Genomic DNA, 25,898 nt, shown 5'->3' with positions numbered 1-25,898 from the left:
CAGGACACAGGGAAGACACAAGCAGGACAAGGGGAAGACACGAGCAGAACAAGGGGAAGATATGAGCAGGACAAGGGGAAGACACGAGCAGGACAAGGGGAAGACACGAGCAGGACACAGGGAAGACACGAGCAGGACAAGGGGAAGACACGAGCAGGACAAGGGGTAGACACGAGCAGGACAAGGGGAAGACACGAGCAGGACAAGGGGAAGACACAAGCAGGACAAGGGGAAGACAGGAGCAGGACACAGGGAAGACACGAGCAGGACAAGGGGAAGACACGAGCAGGACAAGGGGTAGACACGAGCAGGACAAGGGGTAGACACTAGCAGGACACATTATGAACAATCTGAAATTTCTTAAGAACAAAAGTTGCAATTTCAACAATATTATCAGTTTATCATTTACACATACAGATCACAGTGTGTCTACAAAGGCACAACACATTTAGTCACAGGTATCTGGAACAGTATTTTACTTTATCAAAACAACTCATTTTTACACTTTGCAAAGTCATCCCACCGGCCGGATTGGACCCTCTGGCGGGCCGGTATTGCCCCCGGGCCACATGTTTGACACCCCTGCTGTAGGTCAAACTAATTGTGTTGCAGACAGTGAAGCAAACACTAACTACACATTAATATTCATGTAAACCATGCCAGAAGTGTGTACATACCATGGAGACAATACACACGTAGTTATTACAGTATGACCTTGAATGCAATTTGTATGATGAGCCTTTGTATTAGTATTCATGCAGGATAACGTATTGTGTCTCTAATGGCCCAAGCTTGGCTACCACAATACTATACTGTAACAATCCTGGGCCCACACACAACTACCCACCACACACTCATTAACAGGCTTCTGAAGTGCAGGGCATTGTTACAGGGGCTGCCTCTGCAGCTGCTGCTTATATAAGTGTGCCGTCCTTCCTCTAATGCCCAGGCTTTCCACAACAACATGATGATGCCAACATTAAGGTGTCACAAGTGTGTCTGCACCCCACTTCATTTATGATCAAGAGCCCTTTGCAAAGGCTCATCCTTGTGCGTATTGATCAGTGAGTCATTGTAACGAACATGAATATACAAAATTCACTCACAGACCAAATAGCTGCACTTCCTCCCACCCACGTGAGATTAGCTTTCTTTGAAGTGAGGCCCCCACCCACATGTAATTAATACTGGTGGCTCAGAGGTAGCTAATGAAAGGAAATGTGAACTCATCAGGCTATGAATTAAAAACTAGACCCTGGAGCCGCTCAGGGGACTTGGAGTCTTTGAATAAAGAGATTGATTTGCGTGCTAGCATACCCAGCCGTCACCATTATGGGGGGGGGGGGGGGGGGGGGGGTTATATTGGGTTTCTGAATTTAACTGCTGTATTATTTCTTCATTTATTTCCTCCTGCCTGTGTCACTCATCAGCCAATCAGCTCGTGAAACCAAGGCGGCGTCCCACGTGCTGCAAACCGTGTGGAGTTATAAGGAGCTGAGGAACGCTTTGACCAAGGACGGCTGGAACAAAAGTCACTTCCAGGTACAGAAGTGTGATCTTCTAGAAGTTATGTATTCTGCATCTAATATCAGATAATAAAGAATATTATTTAGGAACATTTAGAGTTACATGATGCTGAGAAGAGTATTTGCATTACTAATGTACAGTGACCTCCACCAGGGCCCGTGGTGCATTCACGTGTTCAAGTCGTGTTTGTCAGCTTTAATTTGTTATGTGAGAACAACATGGACTCTACGAAGAAGATGTTTTGTAACACCCGTTTCAACGACGAGCGAAAGAAACGGTGGCAGGAAGTGTGTTCCTATATTTTTCTCCAACTTTATGAGTCGTTGTTCCAGCTTGAGGGGGGGGGGGGCGTTCACAGACAGACAGACGGAGACAAACTGTCAACATGTCAACTTCTAATATCTGTCTGCAACATTGTAAGAATCCTTCCCTGTTCTGTCACGGCGTTGAGAGAGAGACTATCTCCCACATGTACCCGTATGCTGTATATATTTATATGCTGCTTGCTTTGCCTTTCAGCCCACGTTGACAGCCACCCCTAAACCAACCAAGAACGGCAAGCCAGGCTACGACGACACCACCCTACCCCTGATGGAGAAGAACCAAGGTCAGTTAAAGCACATGTGTGTTTGGGATTTATGCTCTTTTGGAAGACCACGTGAGAGAAGATCCCAGGGTTCTTCAGCAAAACGACAGTAACAGTAACAGTGACAGTAAAAAAGGAGTGTCCCACCTGTGTAGTCGCAGGTATAAAAACAAACATGGTGCGATTGTGTGTCCTGTTTGCTGAGGACCTTTGTCTCTCATGGCTACACTGAAGCACTGTGCTTTGCCACGTTGCTCCTCTCGTCCCCTGTGTGCTGTGTTACATGTTGCATTAATGCACTTAATAGGGGTCAAATACAGCACAGGAAATGGAGCTGGAGCTTTGAACATGGCACTGCTGCTGTTGAACCAAATCCTTCAACCCTCACAAAGTTCTGACAGAACATAAAGAAATGTCCTCGTTTCAGATGCTGAACTCGTCGTGGGTTTTAAATTGACGTAATAGGGTCGGAGATAACGAGGATGTCCCCACCCTTATGTGTGTACGTCTGTATCCACAATCAAAGAACTGGGTTAGAGCTTTTCTATAACAGCAGCAGTGTGTGTGGGGGAGGGTGGGGGGCTTGCAGAACATTGGCCCAACAACAAACATCTCTGACAGGAGTCAGTAGCATAGCAGCAGTTTAACGTCCTGGTTTTTGGTCTTGTGCCGCCCTTTTATGTTGCATCCATACATGCACATGAACCGCGGCACTCATGCCTGCCCACTCTCCGTTTGCATTATTCAATCACTGAGAACCATTACCCTGAAAAGCAGCAGCGTTTGGCTCAATGACTCAGTTTGTGTGTGCGCCGCTTTTGTACAAATGGCTTATGAATGCTTTTCAGGCACCAGGAAATGTGGCAGTGGTGATATGATACCTATGGATGAGCTGGGTCCAGGTAAGAGCCAGACTGCATGATCGTCCTTAGCCGAAGAAGAGCTAGCTCTCCTCTAATCTCTCTCCGGTGTCCAACAGTTTCTGTGATTCGACATCTCTTCCTCTAGTTCTTTAACCGTTGCCAAGATGTTGTTTCTGATCTCGCTCTGATGACTTCAGACGTGACGCTCTTTGATGCTGTGTGACCCCTCTCTTGACGAGATGTCTGTACAAAGCGGGGCCTTCATTAGAAGCGACACCACAACATGTGGGTGCTTCTCCACTTAAATAAAAACACTTTTAACATCTCATAGGGCAGAGCTCCTCCGCCGTGCTTCTTTCAAATGACTCAAAATACAGAACTGCACCTCGAATGCTCTTTCTTTTCTTACCTCTTGACGGTACCTTTAGAGGTACTTGGGTTTTTTCACCCACTTACCCAAAGACATGCTCTTAGGGTGTATCATTCTGGTTTTCCTACAAGCCCTCTGGGTCCATATTTATCAAGCGTCGAAGAATGCCTCCGAGGAATTGCGCTGAAAGTTAAAGTAGAGCTAAAAATACTCGCACTGCAATGTAGGGACTGTAAGAAGCTTCCTACATTGACTTTGAACAAGAGAAGGACGCTCAGGAGAGAATGTGACGTCGCTCTTTTACAACTTCCAGAGCGGTTCAGTAGAAAGTAGAGTGAGTTTAACAGACATACATTTAGAAATGCAGAAAATAGCAACATTTTTAATAACTATTAATAAATATGAATGAGTGCATGATTAACCTGATGATTTGAATGGCTGCATTTATTACTGAAACAATCCTCACAAGATACATGTTCTCTGTCGGCCTGCAAGGTCCGCACATTCTGTGGAGAAAGCATTGCTTTCCTTTGTACCCCCTCCTGTCTGTACACGACATCCTCCGGCACCTGGCTGAGGAAACCTCTGCAGCTCTCCTGCATCTTTGCTTTGAGAGGAGGGATCTTTGTAAATGTTGATGAAACCCTTAAAGTGGTGAGCAAATACAGTCTGCTTCACGGTGAGAAGGTTTGTCCAGCTGGGGCTGGTTTCCTGCTCTGATCCGCTTGATAAATTACCGCCCTGAGCTAGAATATGTGAGAGTGCATTAACAGGGTTAAATGTCGCTTGCAGGTACTTCAGCTGGTTTTGTTTTAAACCTACTGTGTTGTAAACAACGTGAGATTGACGTTCCAGGAAAGCTTTCAGACTGTCACACAGGTTACAACACTGCAAATGATCTTTTTAATCAGGTACAGGGAGGAATTAACTGACCGTTGTTCTCTGACCTCATTAGATGGTTACTCCACCATTGACCAGAGGGACAAGGACCTCAAATACAAGACCGTGGACGGCTCAGTGGACCAGACAGAGCGGGAGCCATTAAAGGTAAAGGCTGACTTCTGCTGGAGTCCCGGGGGATAGAGGATGAAATAATGAAGTCTCTGAAATGTCCTCTCCCTCCGTGTCCTTCTCTTTCCTTCTCCCTTCATGTTTTCTGTGGTGGTCCTCATTAGAGGCTCTTAATCCTATCGATTCTTTAAAGAGGCAAAGTGGAAGTTGACATTCTCTGTTAATGTTTCCTGCCGCTGCTCAGCGCTGTGGACAGCCTCACATCTGAGAGCCACCAGTTAATTGAGTGTAAGCTTCTGGTGTCTGCAAAGTCATTAATCTGAGAATGATTAAAAGAACCGCCAACAACCACTCCTCGTGGAGGCGACCCTTGCCTTGGCAATGAACAGACTGCTGCATTATCAAGTGGTCTGCTGATTATACAGACGTTCCACGACGCAGTCAAAGTGTATTTCTTCTTGAGCTGATTGGCTCTTCGGCCTCAAAGAGGAGTCGCAGGATTAATGGCCCCCGAGGACGTCTGACATATGTCAGATGACTCTCGAGTACTTTTTGTAGTTTAGTTTTGATCTATTCTAGAGCTAGATGAAAAGGATTTTCCCTGTGGGATTGTGAAATGAATGCAATAAAGAGTCCATTAAAGGCAGTTTAGCAGAAGTCTGTGGTCGTAGATCTGCTTCTCCGTGCAGGTTCAATCTTCCCCAGGCAAAGTCACAATGGAAAGTATGTCTGCAGACTTTTAACTGATTCACTTGAAACTAGTTTCCGTCGGTACGTAGTTATTCAGGTTTTATTAGAAATTGGATATAGTTTATGATAGTTATATACAAACATGGGTTTCTTTCTGTTTGTGAGTGGAAGTGGAGAGAGTTAGACTTAGAGCTGCTTCCTGAAAGATAAAACATCGTGGCAACAGTTTCCACTCAGTGACTACTAATATAATTATACTGTTTGTCTAGTTTATCCTTTAATACAAATCAGCTGAGATGGTTGTTCTTATTTAAATTAAAGATGCAGGTGTTTTAAAGAGAAACTTAACACCAGACTGAAACTGTTAATGCCCTCTCTGCTCCAACGTTCCCGTGTTCACCTCTGACCTTCGGCTTGTCCGAAGCGTGTCCTGTTGCAGCTGTAACCACACCCAGCTGTGATGTCACGCTGCACTGACCACACCCACACCCAGCTGTGATGTCACGCTGCACTGACCACACCCACACCCAGCTGTGATGTCACGCTGCACTGACCACACCCAGCTGTGATGTCACGCTGCTCTGACCACACCCAGCTGTGATGTCACGCTGCTCTGACCACACCCTGGAGTGCACCTGGACATCGCTGCATGTGAAGAGGTTAAACCAGTGGTCTGCATTAACAAGATGTGTATCTGGTGTTAGGTTTCTCTTACAGTGTTGATTTTTACTTCAAGTCCCTAATGTGCAGCTTCAGGATTATTTCAACAATCCGATTAGTTTGACGCCTGCTCTTCATCTTATTGAGGTTAACTACTAAAGCAGTCAGCGCTGAAGTCGCACTGTCACGTCTTTAACCTTTAAACTTTAACCGGCTCAGAGAAGAGTAATCACAGCACACAGGCGTGTTTGTTGTCAGGGTGTTCGGGCCTTCTAGTGTTACTCCAAAGCAGTCTTCTAAGTCTGTACTCCCCAGAGGGGTTCTGCCCCCTTTGAATGCAGCGGCTCTCTCCCTCTTTCATTTGCACGTTTTGTTTTGCTGTTTTGAAATCACTCTGACTTCTTTCCAAGCTATCCTGAAGGCAGGGAACTAACACTGGCTTCTCTGATCCTGGATGCATGCCTATGTGTGTGAGTGTGTGTGTGTGTGCGTGTGTGTGTGTGTCTGCGCGTGTGTGTGTGTGCGTGTGCGTGTGCGTGTGTGTGTGTGTGTGTGTGTGTGTGTGTGTGTGTGTGTGTGTGTGTGTGTGAGAGTGTATTTGTGAAATGTATTGACCTCTTTTTGTTTGCTGTGTTTTTTTTAACCCATCCTCCTGTGGCTACAGAATGACACAAATAGGAAACACTATATCAGGAGTAACAGGCCTGCGGTCAGTCTGGTGGACGCTTGTGATGTTAAGCCCCAGCCTGTTGACTCCTGGGTCTAAGTGCATGCATGGTAGGTCTGAAAAAATAAAAGCACAACAAAAATAACAACCTTCACCTCTTGGGTTGGTGGCATCCTTCTCATCCCTGTTTGTTCGTGGTTTCTGCCTCTCACCCTCTCACCCTCTCACCCTCTCACCCTCTCACCCTCACCCTCACCCAGAGCGTCGGCTGCAGAAGTCACATTTACGTCAGGCACTTGCAGTTCAATTGAAACTAATTCTAAAGGTTTAAAATGTTTTTACAAACAAAGCGTGATGGAGGTAACTGACTGGTAACAGACTTCAGGTGGTGAATGTCGGCCATGTTATTATTGTAAACTGCTTTATGTGACGTGAGAACGGGACGTTTACAGGTGCAGTGACATTAACTAAGGGGGGGGGCGGGTCTTATCCTAACATTGCTTTAATGCATCACAGTAATTTTACAACTGTAACGGGAAAAAAACTGCGTAATTCACATAAAAAAAAAAGAAGAAGACGACGGGCTTTGGTCTGTGTTTACAGGTCAGCAACACTTGTCTGATTGAAATGTACGTAATGTCACTCACTGCTGATGAGGGACGTGATGCGTGATGAAGAGGAATCATCCTCCTGCACTTCAGATGGATCCTCCAGGAACTCAGTTATGGCTTAATGAAAAGCAGTAAGGAGAAAGGGAAAGATACGCACACGCACGTAATATGTCCACGGTGGAGATGTAATGAAGGGTGAGCTCACTTCACTTTACATACTTTGTGAGGTCTGAAGCAGTTATATTTGTGTTAACATTCATCACACTAATGATTTCTAAGTGGCTTCTTATGTAACTTAGATCGTCAGATTTACATATAAGGAAGAACTTCAGCCTCACTTTGTGGTTGAGAGATTTCCCTGAACAACTAAAAGCACTAAAATCTAATGAAGCTTTCTGTTGCTTCTGTTCTAAGTTAGAAGTACTGTTGGAACATCCTCCTGCTTCCAAGAGTTCACCTCCATCACTTTATCTGCAAGGCAACAGCTTGTTGCACAAGTCACAAGGACAGAAATGTAAATGCGTAATGCCTTTAACCCTGTGCAGGATTTATTTAAAGGTACGTTAGTGACTTACAGTGTTTGACTGAACGATGTGTCCCACTGAGTGACTTCTGCCAGCTGATCTGTGTGAGCTCCAGTAGTCGTCATCACACTATGAGCAGCATGTGTCTCCTCTCTCCTCCTCTTCCTCAAGAGGCCTCAGTGTCTTCCTCATCCTCATCTCCGTCATCTTCATCAGTGGCCATCCGTTCAAATCTTTCACCTGCACTATCATAGGGAGCACTTCACAGGGCGACGCTGACGGGCTGTGATTTGTGGTTTTCATTGTCATTTTGCCATTCGAGTAAAAACAAACGTTGTAGCTAATGTTCACAATGAACCGTCAGGTAAGTCATTTCCACTTCCATCCGCCACATTAAGCATCTGTGTGGCTTCTCTCGCCTCCATGTGCCACCTGGACACGTGTGAAGCGTGTCGTCAGAGCACAACTGGAGACTTTCACTCTAAATTCACATCCATTCAGGGCAAAATGTGGTTCCTGATGTGAAACAAAAACACATTTTAGTGTGAGATGTTTCAGGAAAAGGCTGGTGATATGCTTATTCTTCAGTATTGTCTGCGCAGCCAAAGCCTGATATATCTTGTTCCCCCGGACCACACAGGTCCACCTCCAGCCTGCCTACTGTGTGTTAGTCTGCAGCTGAAATACACCCCGACAGGTGCTCTGTTTGAGTTACATTTTACATCTTGTGGGTGATACACGTCAAAAAAACACTAATGCAAGTATCAAGTGTAGCTTAACTTCCCCAGCTGGTGATGGAGGTGCTGCAGCAGCCTCTGTGCTTCTCCTGCCATGTTTAAAGCAGCATTGAAAGCGCAATAAGCTGTAAAACCAACAGCTGACATATTATAAAGTCAGGCTGAACTCCATCACATGCAACATATTCAGAAGGTTGCTGTGGAGCATGTGAGATCATGTGTTTCCTCACCTGGTGAACGTCTTTCCATTGTTAGTATACATCAGTTCAGCTTCATATATGTATGTGTTCAGTAAGAGTGAATGTGCTGCAGACAGACCACGTCATTGTAGCTTTGGATCTTTCAATGGAGTTTAGTATTTCAGTTATCATCCATCGTGATGCCATTCTGTCATATGTTGGACTGAAAGTCTTCATTACTTGTCATTTCAAACTGCATGTTTGGTTCTTCTAACATGTTTCTCTCTCGTCCTCGTGCTCCAGGCTTAACACGAGGACCGTGCACCACCCAGCTGCAGGAGGATCTCTCATATCACCACTGCCATTTCACATGGAGCTCATCTTTGGAGTTGGACTTTGTACAGAAAAGAGGATTTAAAATAAATAGAAATCACGATCACAGCAGCAACTACCCAGCAGCAGCCAGCATTCTCATGCTTTTCAGAAAAAAAGAGGAAAACAAGAATAAAAAGTGACTCCTACTTTCTCACATCTACATTCCCACTGGATCGTGTGAACAGTGTTGCCTCTTGTTGAGTGACAGGGAACGGACAGAGGCCGGTGCTGGTGGAGGAACGGACGTATGAAGGGCGGACAAAGTGTGGCGAAGGAAGTGAAAGGAAAAAGAACGTGTGCTGGAAGGAAACCTGGGAGAAGAAATGCACTTTTCACATCTGGAAGAAGTTCATACCTTCAACTTTTGTGGGTTTTGGAGAATTTAACTTTGAGTTTGTTGTCAACGTTTGGTATTTCGATGTGAACGGGTGTGGACTGGTGTGTTCGAAGGTCACAGGATGTTTGTTTCCAGATTGGTGGGATGGACACAAGAAAGTGAAAGTAAAAGGAGGGAAGTGGAGCCCGAGAAGAGCTGTAGCGTAGTGGACAAACACGTGCTCGCATACACTTACAGCTCATTTAGTTCACTGTGTTTATTTAACAAAGATGCACTGAGATGCTTTGAAATCAAAAGTGATTGATGTCCATTTATAAAGTGAGGAGTGGGCAAGTTGTGTTCTGGAGACAGGAAGGAGACAGAGTGTGCGTATGAGAGTAACAGTTTCTGTTCGCACTGCATCGCAAAAAGGAAGCTGAAATGGAAACAAAGTGTTTGTGTTTGTGTCCGTACAGAGCTGTGGTTACTTGTGTAATCCTTCAGGGGGTGTGGTGACGCAGCTTCATGACTTCCTGGCTGGTTGCTCTTTGTCAACGATGTGTATTAAAGAGGATTTAAGGCGTTTTGTTTATAAAGGATTTGTGTTTTTGAACAGAGAGGCGGACGATTGTTCTCTTGTTGAAAGGATAGATCTCAAAATAAAAAAAGTTCTTTTGGTCGGGTTTTATATAAATGTATATTAGGGGTCACAAGGAAAAATGACAAAACAAAAATTACCAACTTCTTAGTTGTATATTAATATCACGTTGTTTGGAAAGCACATCTCATTTGATAAAGGCTCGCCATGTTTGTAAACCAGAAATAACCACGTAACTGAAATGTGTGTCAAATATTGTCGAGTTAACGCCGATGATCACCTATTTATATTTTGTATTTGTCAAAAGAAATACAGAAACAAAGTTTATGTGCAGTGTTCTTTCTAAAGTCTTGGAGCGGACACTCTGCAGGGGTCAGAGGTCAGACAACGGGATACACAAAGAGACGCCGTGTTAATAAAAGTTCCTTTTCATTCTGCATTCAGAACAAGTTACCGCCAAACTCTAAACCCTCCTTCACCGGTGCATCTAAAAGAGAAACATTCAGTCGTGCGCATGAAGAAAAACTGTACAGATGTTTATATTCTATTCTTTCCAAGTGCCAGTTTTTTGTGGTGTCATTTGGATATTAACTCATTCATTCACGTGCGAGACGAGGGAGCAGGAGGACGAGGGGATCTGGATGCTCGAGGCATCACACTGTACAAATCTAAACATCAAGTTCGGTCATATAGTATATATTTTTACAAGCTTTTAGGGTGGGCAGTTGAGATGAAGAAAAGCAGAGAGATACAGAATCAGATTGCCATTTTTCTCTCGCTTGGTGAGACTGCACACCGACTCCAGTGAGAACGCGTTCAGTCGACTTTCCGGCCTCAGTCTGTCCCAGAGAAGGAAAGAGAATCCAAGTCACTCGTGTGATCAAGGCGAATGGCATGCGCCTGCGTTGAAGTTTGATTTTTCTTTGTGACGTATGTGACTTTATAAAGCTTGCATATTTTACACAGTGTTTACAAAGATGTATGTTGTGGTAAAAATCAATAAACTACAAAAAAACTTACTGTATAAATTTAATTTCAGAGGTTTAAAGAAAAAAAAAAAAGTTATAATAATACCCAGCATCCCTTTCGTGTGTCCTCAGAAGTGTGTGCTCTCATTGGACAATACTGAACCCTTGCAACAAAGACCCGTATGACTGTCTGTCCCTGACTGCACTACGCAGCACCCCAACCAAAGGATCGGGAGTTGTCTTTACATGCATTTATAAAAAAATAAAGGGGGGGGGGGGAGGTTTGGTTTTGTGGATGTACAGCGCATTGTACGTTTACAAAATAAAGAGCCAAGCAACTGTGCTGTAAATAAAGGCAGGACTGGGACACACATCGGATCAAATGAACCTACCTGTAGATAAAACATAAAGTAACTGTACTACTCAGTAGCAGATGTGTTTGTACCTATCATGTGCCTTAACCTTTTCCATGGTAGATAAAGTGTTTTATATTCCTCCCTCTCAACCGTCATCTCTCCATCCTCTATTTCACCCTCCCTCTCTTTTTCTTCCACTCAACTCACTCATCCACTCATCCTGCACCCCCCCCCCCAACCCCAAGTAGTATAGACTGTTGGTGGGTTCCTGCCTTGTGTTACATTGTATTATAAACTTTTAAAAAGATAGAGTCATTCAAATAATGCTTTTGATTTCCTAGAGGAGTAAAGTTGTTGATGCTTTGGTAGCGAGCAGAGGCGATGCCACAGTGACAGAATGTATTATGTTAATTTTACTAATACCCAGAGGCTAAATATTACGCTTGTTAAACATAACGGAAAAATACTGGTTTGTAGAGTATACATTTGGTGTGTTTTCAATAAATCATGCCTGGAAAGAAGGTGATGCCGACTCTGTGTCTTATTTTATATCTTATTATCGTACTACTTCCCCCCCCCCGATGGAAATAGTCTGAATGAAAAGTGTTGACTGTGGGGAGGACACTTATTTATCCCTTTTGAATGAACCATGTGTAGACCTTTTTAACAGCCTACATTTAGACAGCTGGGAAAAGTAACATTACTCTGTACTGTACTTAAGTAAAGTGTTAAGGTACTACATTCAGAGTATTTCCATTTTCTGCCACTCTATACTCCTCTACATCTCAGAGGGAAATATTATATATATATATATATATATATATATATATATATATATATATATATACATTTGATAACTTTAGTTACTTTCCAGATTCAGATTAATAATATAAAATATAATCAACAAATAAATCATAATATTATATCAGTAAGACTCACAAGCTACCAAGCAGTATACTGTATGAGGCGATATATATATATATATATATATATATATATATATATATATATTAATTCAATTAGCCCCACATTTACCAGCTGCAATATTAAAGTGATGTACACATTAATGCATCAGTAAATATAATACAACAATAGAACATGAATTATTCTGAAATGGGCCATTCTGCATGACGAGTACTTTTTGACATTTAGGTTTTATGGTTACCAATTTTGTACTTTTTACTTACGTACAGACTTTAATCGCTTTATTGTATGAATGCTACAGGAAGTAGCCCACCGATACATTATACCGATATATGTGTGTGAGAAACCAATTATCCTGCACATTTCATATATTCATATATATATATATATTTGTACTTTTTCTTCATATTATTTACACGTACTACATTTTTTTATTTAAACAATACAAAACGAGTCCACCGTGTCGGCGACGACTCATTTCTGTTCAGGCAGTTGTGTCGCCAGCACACTTCCGGTCTGGGTCCTTTCATAACAACAACATGGCGGCGCTCTGCAGGGGCAGACACCGGTGGAGAAGGACTCATTGTTTACACGTTTTAACTAGAAACCTGACAGGTAGGTAACAATATATGTGTTTGTGTGGATAACGGAATGGGCTCAGGTTAATACATAATAATAATAATAATAATAATAATAATAATAATAATAATAATAATAATAATAATAATAAATGTGCTGCAGACCAGGTTAGTGGTCGACCTGCTGGTTATAGACTGTAACCTACCTTCACCTGGGGTCCTCGCGCAGCTCACCTGCATTCTGATAAGCAGACATTCAAAACGTTTTGTTTAATGTCCATAATAACCAGGAAGAGTCCGAAACGCTGGAGAAACAGACGTGTTCTGTGGTTAACCTTGCATTACCTGGCAAGATACGACTTTATAAAGTAACTTTCTGCTCATCTAAACTTGTAATCAACTAACGTTACATCACAAGAGGCATTATTATACATGCTACTACATTATTAATAAGTACTTTGCAGACAATACACTATATAATATCAATAATGCTTTAGTGGTTCGCAGGGGCCATTAACAAGCTGCCCAGCAGTGGGTACAATAATATATAAAAACTATATAAATAAATGAAAGTTAGCTCCACATTTACCAGCTGCGACATGCGATGAACACGTATTATAATATATATTGTTGTGCAATAAAACGTATTTGGTGTGTGTGTGTGTGTGTGTGTGTGTGTGTGTGTGTGTGTGTGTGTGTGTGTGTGTGTGTACTACATGCTCGTACAGGGAAGTATGACTATGACCTGGTGGTTATCGGCGGTGGTTCAGGAGGCCTTGCCTGCTCCAAAGAAGGTGAGATACTTTTGAGTGCCTGTCATGCCTTAATATTTGTGCGTTACACAGTAAATAATACACTGACAATATATCCATATTCACAGCTGCACAGCTGGGACAGAAGGTGGCTGTTTTAGATTACGTGGAGCCGTCTGTTAAAGGTAAAATACTTTTTTCCCCCTGAACTTTTTGTGGCAAAAATGACTTGATTTCCTCTTGAAATGCTTTTCCAAACAGGAACCAAGTGGGGTCTCGGTGGTACATGTGTTAATGTCGGCTGCATCCCTAAGAAGCTCATGCACCAGGCTGCTCTGCTTGGCACCGCGGTGAAGGATGCTAAGAAGTACGGCTGGCAGATCTCAGGGCCAATCTGCCACGACTGGTAGGCCAGGTTTTTAATTTGAATGAATCCAAACAGATGAAGACAAGTTTCTGAGAAGCTGAACGGCTCCATCTAGTGATGCAGCTGCAGTAGGACAAAGCTTCACCGGTTAGAGAAGGCTTTCTGTAATGCATGGGATTGATGCGATGCTTTGTTTTGACACTACTTCACTCTCTCTTGCCTGAGAGCAAACACACACACACACACACACACACACACACACACACACACACACACGAAGCATCTTTTCCTCTGTGGTGTGTCGCTTTGGTCTGTTGATGGTTTGACCTCGGGTGTGTTTTGCAGGGCCACCATGGCGGAGGCTATTCAAAACCACGTCAGGTCTCTGAACTGGGGGCACAGAGTTCAGCTCCAGGACAAGTGAGTGACGCTCTGATCGCTTTATTCAAACGTGTTTATTCATTTCATTTAATGATTTATTTAAAGGCTGTTAAAGTTTCAGTGGAGAGTTTCTGTGTGAAAGAATTATAGTATAAATATTTACGTCCCTCAGAGAATAGAAATATCTATTCTTGTAAATGTTATCTTTCACCAAAAACTTTATATATAAAAACAAATTATGAAAAAAATAATATATATATATATATATATATATATATATATATATATATATTAATAAAAAAACTAATTATATATATATAAAAAAAAGTGTGTGTGCAAAATACCAATTTAGGGTCGATGTGAGCGACCACATGTTGACTGAGTGGCTGGCTGCAGGGCAGACGTGTGTGTGTGTGTGTGTGTGTGGAATCACACTAACTAATGAATTTAAATAATATTTTCAAATTAATTTGAATTTAAATGTAATCTTTATATTTAAATTAAATGTGATTTAATATTAAATATTTCTTCCAACAATTGATTGCAATCAAGTGTTTACAAAATACAATCTATACACGGCAACAGCCACTAATCAGACTCCTCCTGTCCCTCTGCAGAACAACTTGTGGCTGTAACATGTCTTTGATTTGCTTCTTCAAGAGATTAAAGCTGAATTTGTGATGTTACAGTTACAGTTTGTTAACCGCCTCTTCTCTGCGCAGCTAAACGGTGTTTTTCTTAGATTACCTTTAAGAAGCGTTGCATCAGGAAACAAGTGAGAGAGATGTTGCTGATAAAGTGTCACTGCGTGCGTCGGTTAATGATTGTCCGTCCTGCAGGAAGGTGAAGTATCTGAACGTCAGAGGAAGTCTGCTGGATGAACACACCGTTAAAGGATTAACTAAAGCAGGGAAGCAGGTGAGTTCCAAGAACAATGTATGAACTCCTGTAAAGTATGTGTTTGATCACATGTGGTACATAAAAGGTTGAATGTTCTGCTGCACACGTCCCTTATGTGCAGATGTATTATAATCACTGTTCTCTTTAGTACTTTGTAAAATCAGCATTAAAGTGAAATGTTTGCTTCTCGTTGAAGTGAACATGTGAAGTCATCACCTCGATACCTGCTGAGTGCTGCTGTTCAGTGATTTCAAACCGTTTCCAGAACTCTGGAGACCGTTTGCTTTCATTTGACATTTCCTTGTTTTCTGAAGGATGTGAACAAAAGCTATTGCTTCACGTTTCCCTCGTCTCATACAGACTATCCTGACGGCCAAGAACATCGTGATCGCCACAGGTGGACGACCCAACTACCCCACTAATGTGAGACCCCCCCCCCCCCCAACATGTTGCTCTGCCAGTATGTGTTGTCTTGATTGATTGGTTGAAGAAAGCGTGTTTGTTGTGTTGAGCATTGAGAGATCCTTTAACTCGTGTTACAGATCCCAGGAGCGATGGAGCACGGCGTCACCAGTGACGACATCTTCTGGCTGAAAACGTCGCCTGGGAAAACGTGAGGACACCCTCCACCTACACACAGTGTCAGAACTCCTCGTTTCACATTAAAAACAGCAATTTTATGCACTAATTCATTATTTTTAAAAGTGCAGTAAATTCCCCATTTTCTTTTAGAAGGAGTCAAACATGGCCGCCCAAATATATTTAGTATTTCCTGCCCTGCCTACACACAAACATGCACTCACATTAAAATGAATGGCATTATGAAGCAGGTCTGATTCCATGCGGTGACGTCTGCGTGCACAATGCTGCAAGTAAAAAACTTCACCAATATGTAGCTATTTAAAACGTGGACGTCCCCCTTGAATGAATGCGTTATCGTGTGTGTGTGTGTGTGTGTACGAGTCTTTACACAATGAGCTACAAGGGAAACAGAACCTCTAACCTCTGCAGTATTAATGCCTTGCTTTAACTCGCTGACACCACACGGCCCACTGTCACGCACTGTAATCATTCATCAGAGACATGGCGCTTGTTTCCCTCCCTTCCTGTCAGCCTGTCTTCGCCTCATGATTCAGATTAGCGGCGTGCATCCTGACCTTTACAGAACAAGCCCTTTAATCCAGCCATTTAGTCGCTGTCATCACCTGCTTAATTGGTCTCTCCCCGATGTTTCCTCTTGGCACGCTGCGCGCAGACAGTGACGAGTGGATGTGGTTTACCTGCGCTGTGGTTGTTGTTTGCCTCACAGTGACAGATGAGCGGAAATTATTATTTACATATTTAAGCTTCAGTACGTACCTGCACCTGGGGCAGTTTGTAATTGTTTTTCTAAATGCAGATATTGACTGATGAGTAGTTCTCGTGTTTCATCTTTCCCTCTATACTGCTAATTATAAAATGTGTCGCAATAATTATGCTCTTCATCTTTTCCACCACTTGGTGGCAACACAAAGTCATTTATAGTCGACAGATGAACATGTGTGTGCTGAAGCCATCCTTACAGCTGCTCTGCACAGGAAGCAGATCCGTCCACAGGGAACACTTGAGCTCAGGAAGGCCTTTGATGTAAGAGTGTGACGGGTAGTCCTCTACACCCCCGCAGGGTTTGTTGTGGGTTAGCATTAGCTGTAGCGTCTTCTGTCAGGCTACTGAACCACACACTCTGGAGATGTGGTGATGCTGAGCTGTCAGCTGCGCAGGTGAGCTCCAAGAGGCTGTTTGTGCCAGCAGAGCTGGTGTGGGAGGGGGGGGGGTCCAGGTGAGTGATGGGTGTCTAATGGGTCTCTGAACACATGCACACCTGAGTGACAGATCTGGCTGCCATCAGCAGAAAGCAGTGAGCGCGTGCCAGCAGCACTGTCGACGGGGCCGAGGGCAGGACGCTACGTGGATGAGTAACTCTGCCTTCTGTGCAGTGGACACGGACCGCCACCGGGAATATCTTCCAGCAGTTCATTGCAAAGCACCACAGATGGCTGCAGCGTATACGTGCACTCGTGTGTAATACCACGAGCAGCCTGACGAAAGGTCCCACGCTAGATGATGAATGGGAATGGAAGTGTGAAAGTTGTTTTGGAGTTTTTCATTGCAGAGATCTGAAACTTCATCGTTACATTCTCACGTAGCAGCTGCTGGCACGACTAAAAGCCAAAACAGTGAAGAGTTACGTGTGTGTGTGTGTGTGTGTGTGTGTGTGGGGCCCGTGGGACTACGAGCAAACGTCAGGAAGCATAAGCAACATTAGATAAAAGAATCTCAGTTGGACTCGCATCGAGCCTTTGCAACAACAAAAACACCCACAATCCTGACGGAGCCAGGGGAGTGTCCACAGCGAGTGTTTATCAGCGTGGGGCTTCTGAAGAACTTCCCAAGGTTAACAGGCTGTCGATAGCAAAGCTCCTCCCCAGGAGTTGTGGGTTGAATGGAGCCTTGTGTTGAGCTCCATGCTGCCACTCCAGCGTCAGCAGCTTCATAGTCTTTCCTTTTGTTGTCCAGTGTTTAGTCATGTTGCAGTCCGTAGTGCATGAGGCAGACGTCCTTCTGCCTCCCCCAGCATATTGATTATACTGTTGTGTAGCTGTACAATGTGAACCTTTGTGACCCGGCTGCCATGTTGAAGTGAACGTTCTCATCTTACAGCTGAACGTTACACGAAAACATGTTTCTGAGGTGAGAAGAGACGACGCTGTCACAGAATCGTGATTCATATGTGATCAGCGCAGATGTACGGACTGTACGTGCCCACAATGAGAAGGAAGACAGGCTGGGGGGGGGAAGGAGTTTCTCAGTGATGAAAGTGTAGCATCAAGCTAAAGCTCTTTGACTAATCTTCTGTAAGCCCCGTCACAATAGGTGCCAAGTGCATCTGTGCATTACGCAGACGGAGAGGACGGGCACCGGGGCTTTTAGTGGTTTGTGTTCGGACACGGGCAGGATGTGCCGCAGACAGCCTGAGCCGTCAGGTGGAGCGGTCCTGAGGGAAGCACGTCTGGGTGAGAGGAGGGCCTCATCCATGCGGGTGACGGGCATCACTCAGCCGGCTGATGTGTGGACTTGAGCCCTTAACATGTCACACCCCGTCTGCAGGGATTACCCTAAACACTGGCAATTAGCCCTCCTCAACGCTACAGATCTCAGGGCTGGATTAGAAGTATGATTCACCTGGACCACACACACACACACACACACACACACACACACACACTTTACTGTCCCCAGTCTTCTACATTTTCTTCACACGTCTTCACCTTCTGAGGTTATGACGTTTTGAAATTCCTCACCTCTCTAACGGCAGGATTTTAAAGTAAACATTTTCAGCTTTATTGTATTTGGCCAAAGTGCGGCGTGCGAATGATGAAATGTATGTTTAATGTAATATTGTTTCGGCTAACGGCGTCTCTTTATTTGTGTCTTGCAGGCTTGTGGTTGGAGCCAGCTGTATCCTTTGTCTGCCAGAGAGCTTGTGAATGGAGCTGAAGCACTTGTTTTACACTCCTCTGCGTTACTGCACTGTGTTACTGCACTGTGTTACTGCACTGTGTTACTGCACTGTGTTACTGCACTGTGTTACTGCACTGTGTTACTGCACTGTGTTACTGCACTGTGTTACTGCACTGTGTTACTACACTGTGTTACTGCACTGTGTTACTACACTGTGTTACTGCACTGTGTTACTGCACTGTGTTACTGCACTGTGTTACTGCACTGTGTTACTGCACTGTGTTACTGCACTGTGTTACTGCACTGTGTTACTGCACTGTGTTACTGCACTGTGTTACTGCACTGTGTTACTGCTCTGTGTTACTGCTCTGTGTTACTGCACTGTGTTACTACACTGTGTTACTGCACTGTGTTACTGCACTGTGTTACTGCACTGTGTTGCACTGTGTACTGCACTGTGTTACTGCACTGTGTTACTGCACTGTGTTACTGCACTGTGTTACTGCACTGTGTTACTGCACTGTGTTACTGCACTGTGTTACTGCACTGTGTTACTGCACTGTGTTACTGCACTGTGTTACTGCACTGTGTTACTGCACTGTGTTACTACACTGTGTTACTGCACTGTGTTACTGCACTGTGTTACTGCACATTGCAACATTTATCTTGTTTCTGTGCTGCTGGGACTTCTGCCTCTGCATGTGTTGTCATCACACACCCGGTGCTGCTGCACGTGCACATTAAGACAAGTTCTGTGATCCTCAACGTGGTGTTGCTCAGACGTGGCTCTGGAGTGTGCAGGCTTCCTCAAAGGCATTGGCTTGGACACCACAGTGATGGTCCGCAGCATCGCCCTCCGGGGGTTTGATCAGGTATTGCACCCGGACACTATCGTCTGCACATTCTGCATGATCCTGGTGCTGATTCTCTGTCAAGTTGCATTTTCTCTTTCGGTTTATTCAGCAAATGGCAGGTCTAGTGACCGACTACATGGACACATATGGGACCAAGTTCATATGGAAGTGTGTCCCAAAGCGAGTGGACAAACTCTCCTCGGGAGTCCTGCAGGTGACCTGGACTGACACCCTCACGGGCAACGAGCACAAGGACACCTACGACTCTGTGTTGTGGGCAGTCGGTGAGTGTGTGTGCGTGTCGCTGTGTGACGGGACACATCCTGAACTCATGGGATAAGGAAGAATGGAATATTTAAGTAATATGCTTAAGGCCCCCCCCCTTGCACCCCCTCCACGTGCAGGTCACATGGGTCAGGCTTGAATGGAGAACGGCATCTTGAAGTGGTCGAGGCTCATTGTGTGGCTTCTGGACACTTGAGTAGAGGAGATGTCGAGGCTTCAGACGTGAGACTTGACGTGTACTCGAGCGCGTGATAAACTCCAGGGGCGGACGCAAAGTAAATAAGACCGCGCCGGTTCTCCGTCAACAAAGCTTTGAAAGGAAATTGTTCAAATCTGTGTTATTGTAGTAAAACCTGCAACGTGCTTCATACGTGACTTAAGTTGGACTGTTGCCCAAATGCTCAAGTGGAGGCTGAGGCCTCGTTCACACGCACGCGGGTATTCATCTAAATGTCGCTCTTGAGCGCCGTTATCTCCTTTAGTGAGGCGTCATGAATACATTCATGAGCAGAGCACGTGGCCAAATAAGCAGATCACAGGAGCTCCTACATGTTCAGTTACTCTTCCACTATGTTGAGGAACAGGCGTCGGAGGTCACTGCTGCGTTGTTTTGGACGAGACTGCGTGTGTCCTACTGAGGAGACATGACTCGCACATCTCTGACGGATGTTTGAATGATTTAATATGTCTTTGTTTTATTAACCAGATATTAAAATGCCTCATCGATGCTGTTCACAGTAATGAACTCCGTACCCACTGTTGTTAAAGCCTCCCCAGGTATTACGTGTCCTGCACCAGTCGTATTGTTTCCCATATACGTATGTCCCTGAAATAAAACCCCCGGTATGACTGTTCTCCCTGCTACCATCAATTTCATTGTCATCCTTAATAGAGTGCAGTGTCAGCAGATAGCAGAGGAATCAAGGCTGAAAACAAAGTAATAAAGCGTGAGTGATGGGAATGGCCAGGGGAAGTGTTAATCACCCACCGCTGGCTCTCTGTTGGAGGAGCAGGATGCACCCAGGCACAGGGTCACCGCGTTCCCCTCTTTGTTCTCCCACTCTGGGCCTTCCTGCCCGTGCCAGCCCTGCGGAAACCAACCTCACATCTGTCACTGCCATCCCTGCCCGCCGCGGTCCTCTGCCATTACCACCAGCCCCCCCCCCTCCTCCTCTTTCTCATCTATATTCTTTACTCCATCTTTGCGCTTCTCCCATTCCTCCAGCAGTAACAATGGAGGGAACATCTGTCAGGGCCACTGCCGGCAGCTTGTTTGTGTTCACCGTGCGCCGTGCTTCTGAAAATATGACTACCCGGCTTTTCCAGTGGCCAGACTGTCGCTGTGAGTGTTGTGGGGAGGGGAGGGGAGGGGAGAGGGTCCTCTCTCGCTCTATGCGTGTGACAGCCACAAGGATGTGTGTGACCCTGCAGCCGAGATGACGTTTGTTCTTCCCTCCTGCGGCTCAATTCCCACATGGTCTCGGCGTGAGACCGCTGGTGAGAAGGACGGTTGCATTGAGTTTATCACTTTGTATTCTGACGTGCATCAGACGCTGCCAGCCGGATGTTTCCTATATTCATTAGAGAGTCCTCCCCCAAACTCAACAAAGCGCCGGACAGTTTGGGACATTCCAACCCACAGTGCACCAAAAAGATCAAGTTCTTTAGTTTTGAGCCTCTTCCACATTAGCAGCGCACTACTTGTTAGTTTGTCCAACAGCACAAGTTATTTCACCTCATATCAAAGCTGTGTTCCATATCGGGTCCTAACACGAGGACCCGGCTGTGTGCATGTCGGCTTTTGTTCCCATACAGTTCAGTGAGGAGCAGTAACAGCGTGGCCCCCTGCTCTTTGATGTGTGCATGCAGGAGTTATGAGTACAAGGCCACTTCCCTTTACTGTGACCTTACACTAGGGGCCAGGCAGGGTCCCAGGCCTCTGTGGAGTTATTAAAGGCCAGAGGGGACCGGGGGACAGTATCACCACTGTCTGCCACATCCTTCTCCACGGCCCTGCCTCCCTCCACCTTTCCCCTGCTCCTTCCTGGCCTCGCGGCCGCTCCCCTGTCCAGGTGTGCCAGCAGAAACACACCAGGAAACAGAGCATTTCCACACTTCCTGTCTGCATGCGGACAGCGGGCACGTTAGTCTTCCTCCTCTCTGCACTCTACAGTACTGAAGGATGTCATTGGAAAACATCTAGTAGGTTTTTAAAAAGACAGGCAGCTTTATTTATCTAAAAATAAATATTACACACATGTTATCATGTGCATGATGAAATACAATAATATAAAGAAAGATAATAATAAATACACACTTTGTACATCTTCTTTGAAAATCAGATTTCTCATTAAATATTCACTAATTATGTTTCTATTAATAAAAACATCTTTAGGTATTTACAGATGCTCTGCTTCACTGTACTGACAATTGTCATCACATTTGAGTCAAACGTAGCTGAAGCTGATTGGTGCAGACATACACAGCGCAGCCCCGCCCACAGCTCAGCCCCGCCCACAGCTCAGCCCCGCCCACTTTAGCCAGTGAGAGAAACACACGTACAGAAATCTCTTTTATGACGTAATCACACGGTTCTATGTTGAGCAGAAAACAGTTCTCGTAGCGAGAATAAGTTTTGAGGGCTTTTAAAGTGAACAGAGTTTACGTTAAATTAAAAGCTGAAGTTATAAGTGACGGCGGTTGTTCGGTCTATAGATTACATTTAATGCAATTAGTTTTTCCCGACATCTCTCATTACGCACCGACGCTCTTTATTGATTTTCATCTTAAAATCTTTTTTGGCCTGAAATAGAAAACGTAATCAATTTTTGGCATCCTGTACACACACACACACACACACACACACACACACACTGCTCTCCCCTTTGTCTTTGTTCATTTGATTGATCAGATAAGCGTCCAGCTCTCATTTCAGTTTGTGGAGGGTTGTTGTGGCTAATTAGCCTAGCAGTCTAGAGGCTTCCTCTTAATGTCACAACAGGCTTTGTGTGTGAGTGTGAGTGTGTGTGTGTGTGTGTGTGTGTGTGTGTCAGCTCCAAACAAGGCCCTTATCAGCCAGCCCACTGTTGTTGTGTCCTCGCCGTACAATGGAGCTGCGGTCTGTAGCTCCAGTCTCTGCTGGACTGCAGCGACAGACAGGAAGGCCGGATCAGTAAAGAGAAAGTCTAAACTCACATTTGCCTGATTTGGCTTCGTTACTGTGACTGTTCCAGTAATTGATGCTGCAATTCAATATCATCAAAGCAGAGAGTTAAAACAGGATGCAGACTATCACGGGACACAAACATCCAAACACTTTGTGTTAACACTCGGAAGTTTACACACTTTATAACACAGCTGTCAGCAGATATATAGGGTTAGGGTTAGGTAGGTAGGATATAAGAAGAACATGTTATCCTGTATAACGTGTAGATCCACATCGAATGTGTTATAATGTATAAATAAATATAATCAATACATGAAGATGTATATTTTGGTCGATTCCTTCAACTGTTCTGGATTCGTCACAAGATTATTTATAATTGTAGAAACATTTATATTGTTATTTATAAAAGTGAAGGAACTCTTTATGTCCTTCAAGCTCTTGGTATCGTCTTATTCAATGTGTTGTGGATACATTAATAAGAAGACGTTGTGTTTCTCAGCGTCTGTAATATCTATAATGGTTCCAGGAGGAGAAGGACATGATTGTGCAGACGTATAGGAGAAGGAAATGTTTAGAAGTCTTGCTTTGGGGAATTAGTCATGAATGCCTGACTTCCCTCCTCTCCTCCTCCGTCTCTCCATCGCCTTGCACCACCCATGCTGTGGAGCACTAGACAAGTCCCTGTAGCCCCCCCTGGTCTGAGAAGAGGGGGGAGGACGTTGTTCTTCGGCTCCAGCCAGGAAAAAGAGTCTCGGGGGTTTGTTATTTTTGCTTTCCGATAGCATCTACATGGGTAGCTCAGGGCCGGGTGTTTATTATGCTACCCAGGCAGCTTGTGAGGAGCTATGGAGAGGACGGGGTGGTGGGGGGGGGGAGTGGTCCATGCCCCATCACCATAGAGACTCCGTGTCGACAGCATCAGTCAGCCGTCCCCCAGGAAGTGTCAGAAATCACACCTTTGGGTGTCCCCAGGGGGGTCGACTGGATACCGATTCCCAGCTGCTCATCAGGTTCTCCTCAGCTGGCCAGATGTTGTTGTTCTCTCGCTTCAGACTCAACGCTGGTCCTGGTGCTTTAAGATTTGATTAGCGGACCGATAATACGTTAACAGTGATATGAGAGGCTGGAGAGGTGATATGAGAGGCTGGAGAGGTGATATGAGAGGCTGGAGAGGCTGGAGAGGCTGGAGAGACTGGAGAGGCTGGAGAGGTGATATGAGAGGCTGGAGAGGTGATATGAGAGGCTGGAGAGGCTGGAGAGGCTGGAGAGACTGGAGAGGCTGGAGAGGTGATATGAGAGGCTGGAGAGGTGATATGAGAGGCTGGAGAGGTGATATGAGAGGCTGGAGAGGTGATATGAGAGGCTGGAGAGGCTGGAGAGACTGGAGAGGTGATATGAGAGGCTGGAGAGGTGATATGAGAGGCTGGAGAGGTGATATGAGAGGCTGGAGAGGCTGGAGAGACTGGAGAGGCTGGAGAGGTGATATGAGAGGCTGGAGAGGTGATATGAGAGGCTGGAGAGGTGATATGAGAGGCTGGAGAGACTGGAGAGACTGAAGAGGCTGGAGAGGTGATATGAGAGGCTGGAGAGGCTGGAGAGGCTGGAGAGACTGGAGAGGCTGGAGAGGTGATATGAGAGGCTGGAGAGGTGATATGAGAGACTGGAGAGGCTGGAGAGGCTGGAGAGACTGGAGAGACTGGAGAGGCTGGAGAGGTGATATGAGAGGCTGGAGAGACTGGAGAGACTGAAGAGGCTGGAGAGGTGATATGAGAGGCTGGAGAGGCTGGAGAGGCTGGAGAGACTGGAGAGGCTGGAGAGGTGATATGAGAGGCTGGAGAGGTGATATGAGAGACTGGAGAGGCTGGAGAGGCTGGAGAGACTGGAGAGACTGGAGAGGCTGGAGAGGTGATATGAGAGGCTGGAGAGGTGATATGAGAGACTGGAGAGACTGGAGAGACTGGAGAGGCTGGAGAGGTTGGAGAGGCTGGCGCCATGCTGGGAACGTCAGTCTCTGAACAAGTATCGGACGGACGCTCCCAGAGGAGGCTTCCTAAAGACTCGGCTGCTCCGCTGACTTCTCCTCTCGTGCCACCAGAGTGGTGACGGTTTTGGTTTTGGATGGATTACAGACGTTGGGTGCAGCTCAGGACACGTTTAAATGACTTTAGTGACTTCATCTGGCACCACCATCTGGTCAAATGTTTTGGTTTATGATTTCTGCAGAACTCATGACATTCCCATCAGCCTCCGCTCCCATTGTGGCCAGTGTGCGCATGCTAACAGGAAGCTAGTGACCAAGGGGAACATTGGGCTGTAAAAGGGTGATCAGTCGATGCTTTATTGTTCGGTCCTGACAGGAGCGTGTGGGAGGAGTCTACCGCAGATCTTCCAGGCTTGTGTTATGTTCTTGGAAAAGGTTTTCTGGAGGCCTTGAACCCTGGCAGAATGTGTTGTGAACACTGTAAAGATCATCTCTCTCATCTCCCACACCTTGTTCTCCTGGGTTGTAACGTAATATCCTCCTCGTGTTGTTTCCTTTTGTTGACCTCAGGCAGAGCCCCTGAAACTAAAGCCCTGGGCCTGGACAAGCTTGGCGTGCAACTCAAAAAGGACACGGGGAAAATAGTTGTGGGTGCTGACGAGTCCACCTCGGTGCCAAACATCTACGCTTTCGGTGACATCGGCGAGGTGAGCGTTGTCAACAGACGTCCTGATCAGTCAGAGATGGAACTGTAGACTGTAACACAGAGTCCACACACACAGTCACTGCACATACGTGTCATAGCTCTGAGAGTCTGGAGACGTAGAACAAAGATACTTACATGTGTGTTCCATCACTAAGAACCTTTTAACGTGTTTGCTAAGTTCCTCATTGGTTCCCATGAACCCTAAAGAGCAACAATAAGGTCAAATCCCCCATTTATTGTATTTTCTTCCAACTTTAATCTAATATAAAGTTTTAACCGCCACAAACTGAGCTTTGAACATTTGGGTTCTGCGGATCCTTAAAAAGTCTTGAAGCATTGAATTCATTCATCTAAAAATAAGGCTTTTATTAGTAAATTAAATAAAATCCATTTTTAAAACATAGGAAGTGGGATTTTATTAATCTTTGTGTCGTTTGATATTGTAAAATCTTAAAATAATGAATA

The 25,898-nt window shown here is 45.0% G+C and overlaps 2 protein-coding genes across 12 annotated transcripts in view; both read left to right on the top strand.

Annotated features, from left to right (window-relative positions):
• The window catches only part of arvcfb (ARVCF delta catenin family member b), a 193,817-nt gene extending 182,258 nt beyond the window's left edge, over positions 1-11,559 (top strand). For 7 of the 11 annotated variants that reach the window (XM_029440260.1, XM_029440250.1, XM_029440252.1 and 4 more), the window contains 6 exons: positions 1,431-1,542; positions 2,047-2,134; positions 2,962-3,015; positions 4,302-4,393; positions 6,372-6,484; positions 8,729-11,559. In XM_029440260.1, coding sequence (XP_029296120.1) covers positions 1,431-1,542; positions 2,047-2,134; positions 2,962-3,015; positions 4,302-4,393; positions 6,372-6,473 — 448 coding nt within the window. In that variant the 3' untranslated portion in view covers positions 6,474-6,484; positions 8,729-11,559. The remainder of the gene's footprint in view (positions 1-1,430; positions 1,543-2,046; positions 2,135-2,961; positions 3,016-4,301; positions 4,394-6,371; positions 6,485-8,728) is intronic. The other 4 variants (XM_029440256.1, XM_029440254.1, XM_029440257.1 and 1 more) reach the window with 3 other exon arrangements.
• A 949-nt stretch (positions 11,560-12,508) lies between these two features.
• The window catches only part of txnrd2.2 (thioredoxin reductase 2, tandem duplicate 2), an 18,482-nt gene continuing 5,092 nt past the window's right edge, over positions 12,509-25,898 (top strand). Inside the window, 12 exon segments of the mRNA XM_029440262.1 lie at positions 12,509-12,577; positions 13,269-13,334; positions 13,421-13,477; positions 13,554-13,698; positions 14,005-14,079; positions 14,880-14,958; positions 15,301-15,363; positions 15,483-15,553; positions 18,419-18,438; positions 19,222-19,313; positions 19,405-19,579; positions 25,298-25,434. Of these exon segments, the coding sequence (XP_029296122.1) occupies positions 13,613-13,698; positions 14,005-14,079; positions 14,880-14,958; positions 15,301-15,363; positions 15,483-15,553; positions 18,419-18,438; positions 19,222-19,313; positions 19,405-19,579; positions 25,298-25,434 (798 nt within the window). The 5' untranslated portion in view covers positions 12,509-12,577; positions 13,269-13,334; positions 13,421-13,477; positions 13,554-13,612.

The sequence above is a fragment of the Cottoperca gobio genome, chromosome 9 (assembly GCF_900634415.1).
Source record: "Cottoperca gobio chromosome 9, fCotGob3.1, whole genome shotgun sequence".
NCBI lineage: Eukaryota > Metazoa > Chordata > Actinopteri > Perciformes > Bovichtidae > Cottoperca > Cottoperca gobio.
The sequence above is the reverse complement of the archived record's forward strand: the minus strand, read 5'-3'. Positions and strand labels throughout refer to the sequence as shown.